Source organism: Loa loa (assembly GCF_000183805.2).
Source record: "Loa loa unplaced genomic scaffold supercont3.238, whole genome shotgun sequence".
Lineage (NCBI taxonomy): Eukaryota > Metazoa > Nematoda > Chromadorea > Rhabditida > Onchocercidae > Loa > Loa loa.
This window is the reverse complement of record NW_018108418.1, coordinates 95,954-102,711: the sequence shown is the minus strand read 5'-3', so window position 1 is coordinate 102,711 and position 6,758 is coordinate 95,954. Positions and strand designations below refer to the sequence as shown.

At 29.0% G+C, this 6,758-nt stretch overlaps 1 protein-coding gene across 1 annotated transcript; it reads left to right on the top strand.

Moving 5' to 3' along the window:
* Positions 1-432: 432 nt before the first annotated feature.
* LOAG_02467 (hypothetical protein) lies at positions 433-5,995 on the top strand (the record flags this gene model as incomplete). Its single annotated transcript, XM_003138005.1, has 7 exons — positions 433-556; positions 1,051-1,195; positions 1,445-1,556; positions 2,537-2,653; positions 2,905-3,037; positions 3,313-3,391; positions 3,685-5,995. Coding segments are annotated over 7 exons (3,021 nt in total), but the record flags the coding sequence as incomplete, so codon positions are not given.
* Positions 5,996-6,758: the final 763 nt, after the last annotated feature.

Below are 6,758 nucleotides of genomic sequence, written 5' to 3'. Positions count from 1 at the left end.
GAATCTGCTTTTCACCATCAATCTGTTATTAAATTTGAAAAAAAAAGTGGATTTAAACAAAAGTTTTCTTACAGCTTTCGCATTTCAAAATTCAAATTTCTATCAATTATTAAAAAATGAATAATAAAAAAGAAACCATTCCTTTAGTATTGGTATAATGAGAAATTTAAAAAAAGAAAAAATTCAAGATAGTGAAATAGTGATATAAATTAAATGATAAATAATTTAACAAAAATTGTCCTCTCTTATAAATTCTATTCTTATAAAATGAAAATAAATGAAATTTCCATTATTTATTCATTTTATTCTTACAATATATAACAATTAGTAATTAATATTTACTATAATATATCACACAGAAAAGCAATGAAAATAATTTTTTTAATTTGGATCATTTTCATATTTCCATTTCTTGCTTTCCTTTCGTTTTAGCCTGGAAAATATGCCGCTGATTTACCGCATAAAACGGATTTTAACATTAATAAATTGACACAGAAACAAATTGGTGACCTAATTAATGAATATGCTTATGCTGCAAGCTATGCTCAGAAATGTGGTTTGTTTTCATTTGTTTGCATTCAAGAAAAATTGTTTCAATTTTTCGATTTCGAATATTTTGTCAATAAATTTCATCCATTTCTGAAATTTCATCAATTAGTTAGATATTATCATTTTGATTTGGCACTATACATCTTTTGCTTATTTGCTTCCATTATTAATAACATTTGATGTCTATGCTACAATGGTATAAATAATTAGTGGTCTTGTTTGGGTAACAAATTTAGCTAGTTTTGCTATCAGTTCTTATTCATTCAAATATTATGATATATTTGATTTGAATATTAAGTTGAAATAAAGACTTGTCTTTCTTATCACAAAATTCTTATTGTTTTTTTAATAATTATAAATTATGTTTTCTCTAACAATAGCTTAAATTACAATAATTAACTTTACAATGGTTTCAAATGGGTCATTGGAATATCAAATGCAAATTGAAATATTACCATATTAATGAAATCAATACTAATTAAATTTAATTAATCATTTAAGGTTTCAATGGTGTGGAGATTTCATGCACTTATTTTTTTGCTCTTGGTCAACTGATTACAAGCAGTGATAATACCCGTAACGATGAATTCGGTGGCAATTTAGATAATCGTGCCAAAATTTTATTCAAAATTATTCAAGCTATACGGTATCAACCTTTATCATTTTATCAACATTGCCTTGTCATTTGATATATATAATTTGTTTAATTATTTATTTTACAATGAATTTATCAAAGTTTTGCAAAATTTTTACTGTTATGATATTGATTATATGAAAATGATCAATTCAGAGCATTCTCAAATTATATCTAATTTTGAATTTTTTTTTCGAGTTGTTTTTAATTAACATATTTGATTACATATGTTTCCATAAATTTTTCTTCTTTTTTTTCAAGAATGAAAATCTCTAAACCAAGCCGTTTCGTAATTGGCCTCAAATTATTCTGCGGCAATTTTGAGCCTGATTATAACGATGATGAATTTGGTGAATTTATTCATAACGTTGAGGTGATCATCCTAACAGTTTCTTTTCTTTTTTTTAATTTCTCTTCTAACTCTTTTATATAATTACTGGAAATTTTTCATGCATTTTCTGTGAACATTTCAAAAGTTATACAAAACAAATAATGCTAATGAAAATTAAAAATTTTAGATTAAAAAAAAAAAATTTATTTCAACAAAACTATAAAAATAATGATGCAATCAAATTCTTTTCACTTTCTTAATTAATCTTTCTGACAGTTAATCTTTTAATACTTCAGTTTAGCATAACATTGACATTCGTTACTTTCACCTGACGGTTAAACAAATGAATTCAAATGGTGTACTGTTAGTTAACAAATTAGAAACCAATTATTTCAATTATTTTCATGTCATTTCTTACTTTCAAAATAGTCTAAATAGAATGTCAAAGTCTTATTCATTCTACAAAAGTTCTTTATTAATTGATGAATAGTATAAAAGTAATGCATCCAGTAAAATGACAATTAAGTTAAAGAAACGAATGTGCCTTATATAAAATTGTAAAGGTATTAATCACCCTTTCTATTTCTGGTTTTAAGATTATTGTCAATCAGTTTCTTAGTGATTGCAAGACAATTAATCATTTTAATTGATTGACTGAAATTCATTTTTCATCATTTTCTATTTGCCCAGCTTATTTTTTTTTTCTTTTTGTTGGGAAATAAAAAAAGAAAGGAAAAAGAAAAACGTTGTCACAATTCATTCAATAATGCGGTTTAATTTGCAGTTAGTGAAAAATTTTTGAAATTTCAAATTAAAAGAAATTTATTTCATTTCTTTAATCATATCAAAATCAAATATCAAAAAATTGAGTCTTACTTGGTGGTAATCAATTCCTTATCATTGAGTACACAAATGATATCGTCTTATGCATTCCTATCATTTTCTAATTTTCTTTATATCAATTTCAAAGTTTTTCTAATTTAATCAAAATTATTTTTAATCATTCATTTTATTTTTTGCAGAAAACAGGTTTTGATTATATAGCTATAACGGGTGGACAGTATGATTTGATCAAAGATCTAAAACGTGGGGATGATCCGAAGAAGTGTGAATATTTCTATCAAAAATTTGTACTTACAGTATGTTATCTTTCATTTAGTTAATACTTTTAACAATTTATAATTAATACTTTGAAATATTAACATCTTTAATTTCCTACCTTTTTTTTTTTTTTTTTTAAGATTAAAAGATTCCAGTTTAATAAAAGACGAATGACCTTGTTCATTTAGCAGAATCAGCCGAATATCTTTCTAAATTAGATATCGGATTTGATTTTGATTTATGAATTCATAAAATATAATTAACACATACATAAAGATATCTAATTAAGATGAGAAAACATTTGACACGAACAAAATTGTTTATGAATGGTGGATTTGTAACGCTTACGGAAATAATTGCTGCAATCCGTAACGGTTGGGCAGCTGGTGTTTCACTTGCAAGACCTGTAGCTGCTGAACCAGGTGTTATTATGTTTGATTGTAATTATTTTCAAATAATAATTGTCACCAAATAAATTAATATCAAAACCACGATTTTAATTTAAGATAAAAAATTTAAACTTATGAATTAATCTATGCGAACATTTTATCGGAGATCATGGAAGGAAGATAGATTGAGCGGAAATACTTTTGATATATAATTGAGATTACATTTATTTATTTGTAATATTTGAAATGTCAGAAAAACGAATCAAATGTCAAACTTATTGAAGAATTAGTAAACAATTTGCTTAAAGACCTGCCAAAAAAATTATTTGCTGGAGAGGTGAAAAGCGCAACGAAATCATTATTTGAACCAATGGATTATTCCGTCGAGTATATTTTATTTCCTTTTCTTTTTTCTTTTTTTTTCTGTCTCTCTTCGACAAATTTTTTCATCATTTGAGAATATTAAAAATAAAGGAACAAATTTAATTCAATTATCGGAAATTTTTTAAAGCTCAACAAAAAAAAGAAAAAAAAAGCATATGAATATTTTTTTGGGTATAGTTATTGCAGCAGATTGTGGTAAGAAATAACAATGGAGAAATAGCCTTGTAATTAAACTTTTAATTAGAATACAGAAGAGCAGTTTTCTATTATATCAAATTAATTTCATAGCTTTTTAGGATAAAGTTTGCCGGATCACAGCTTTGGCAGCATGGTTATTCATTGACTGTAATGGATGCATCAAATCCTGATCATATCGAACTATTCAAGAAAGATTTACATTTGCATGAAAAGCAAAAATTACTTGCTTCGAATGATAATGAAACAGTGATTGGTTATCCAAAAACAATTCTGCATCCAGAATTGCTGGATGAGGATATGCTTAAACGAATTCAACAATCAAAAGTGATCGATTCTACTGTAGCTGCAACATTAGACGAACAACCAGTAAAAATTGGAGTAACCACAAAGATGGATGATGATATGGAGAGTATGCTAATAGAGGATGAAACACATCATATGATGAAAAAACAATTGGATTATGGTGCACCGGGTGATTTGCAGGAAAATACTGTTGAAGATTCGATTCATAAAGTGGTGAAACGACATGAAAATTTAGCTGATGTTGGTGTGGATATAATTGAGGAAACCATTGAAAAAGTGATTGTAACCCAATCAGATTTCACGGAACCAACACAACTAAAGCCAACTGAATCAGAAAAGCAAGAAGTACAAGCTGATGATGTCATCAAATATGATGATGGAATTTTGAATGCAGCTGCGGAAACAGTGGATGCTAGCTTTAGTGATGTGAAAACTGTACTGGAAGCTACATTTAAAGAAGATCTTAAAATTGTAGATGAAGTGGTTAAAGATATCAGCGAAGGATTACGTAAGGAAGATGAAGAAATCAGCACTGAAGCGGCAACTGATAAGGACGAACAACACGAGAAGACTTTGTCTCCTACTCAACAATCAGAAATTAAGGGAACAACAGAAGTGATCTCAGGATTATCAGATGATGATAAACCGATTATTTCTGGAATCGTTGAGGAAGTTCGAAATGCTAATGATGATACAATGAAACCGATGGAGGAACAGACTGCGGAACAGGAAAAAATAGAAAATACAATTACTGAAAATGAGAAACATCCAATGATTGACAGGGAGCCTCCAGTTGGAGATGAGAATTATGCCATTGATGAAAATGTTGTGGAAGAGGTAATGCGTAAGGAAATATATGATGGTGTTTCAGCGGAAATGACGACATCATTTATGGACGATCCGATGGCGCATCAAACTGAATTGACACCTGGAAAAGGTGATGAACAGTTTACGGACGCTTCGGGATTTCAGGACACCGAAGGACATCATGAATTAACAGAAAGTACCGATAAGGAGCAACAGGATCATTCTAAAGACGACACAGTAGGTTATGCTCCTGAAGGTGTAACGGAAGCTTATATTCCAAAAGAAACAACTGAAGATCATATTCCAGAAGGTATGGAAGAGCAATTTTTGGAAAAAACTGATGGAACTGATACAACGGAAGATTTAACTGATAAGCATTTCCACGAAGATATAGGTAGTGATGTAAAAAGTGGTTCACAATCAGAAGCAACAATATCAAAAGATATGACAGCTGATGATCATGATCATGTCCAGGAATATCCCATAGTTAAGGATCAACATCCGGAAGGCTTACAAGAAGGGGAAGTTGATCAGGCAGGACTGAATGAACTATCAGGTGAAGCAAACCATTACAACGTATCATCAGCAACATATTCAACATTATTTGGTTCAACGTTAATGGGCGAAAATGAGGAGCGTGTTGTATATGACGAATACAACATTAAACGTTCTGTTCCTGGGCAATCACCCGAGGAAACTTATCGCGGTGAAATTTATGGAATTTCCAGTGGTGAATCAAAGGATATGGAAAGTGGTGAACATATATCGAGTGAAAAAGTTGACTTAAATCAGGTAGAGCCAGAATTTGATGCTGACAAATCTGCAATGGATCATAGTACAGCGACTCATAGATTCGGATTAACTGGCTTTATTTCATCAGCTCTACCAGATTCTGTACAAAATTTGATCTCATCTACGAGAAGTAAATTTGATGAGATGCTCAGTGAAGGAGACGGAAAACATCAACCGGATTTGCAATTCACGATGAAAACAGAAGAAATGATGGGAGATGATGGGCGTAAATATGAAGTTCATACTGAGAGCTACACTGTTTCTAATGCAGATCATAGGTTATCATCGGATTTCGGAGATACCAAAGCATTTTTAACTGGTGATTCAGATAAATTCAAGGTGGATGATGATAATTTAACTGGTGGATCCACTGATACTCATCATTCTGTCGAAACTACTATCACAACAATGACGAGCCTGGATGACAAGGAGCCCAAAAAACATCGAGATGGACTGTTTGGAGACAAAAAAAGTACCGATGAGCTTGATTTTGAATTCATCCATTAAAGTTTTAGAGAAAAAACACATAAATGAAAAAAATATCTATACAAATCATACAAAAAGGAAATTTAAAAAAAAAAACCATCAAATTTTCAAAAATAACTTATGAAGAAAAAAATGAAAAAAAAAACGAATTGGATTTTTTTAAATTTCATAAAGTATTAATATAAATATTCACATGGATATTTGCCATAAATATTTCATTCATTTTGTATATTTTAGCTAAAATCAACAATTTGCTTATTTCGTTAATATTTTTGCGAAAAAAAAAATAAATGAATAAATAAATAAATAGAAATAGCATTCACAATAAGAGAAACAAATTAATCTGTAAACAATTAAACATTTGATGCGCATTATACAAGACATATATTCTGTTTTAAACACATGGAATTTATTTATTTGTTTATTTATTCTTTTCTTTCCCTTTTTTTTTCTTTCCTCTTTTTAAATTAATCGTCTTTAAATTGTGTCGAATCATAATACTGATATATATATATATATATATCTTTCTGTAGCATACTGTTCGCATAATATGCCATTTATATGAATGAGGAAATAACCAAGAAGACAAAAGAGAAAATCAGAAATCAACCTGAAATTCCAATTTCCATCAGCCATTTTCTTTCTTCCGGTTTCTTCCAATTTTTTGTCCATTCAAATTAGCTTCATCACTTTTTCTTTATGTTGTTTGGCGGAATTTGTAACTTCATTTTCTTCTTCTAATCTTTCTTAATCATGTTAAAAGCTCTCTTTCTAATCATTACAT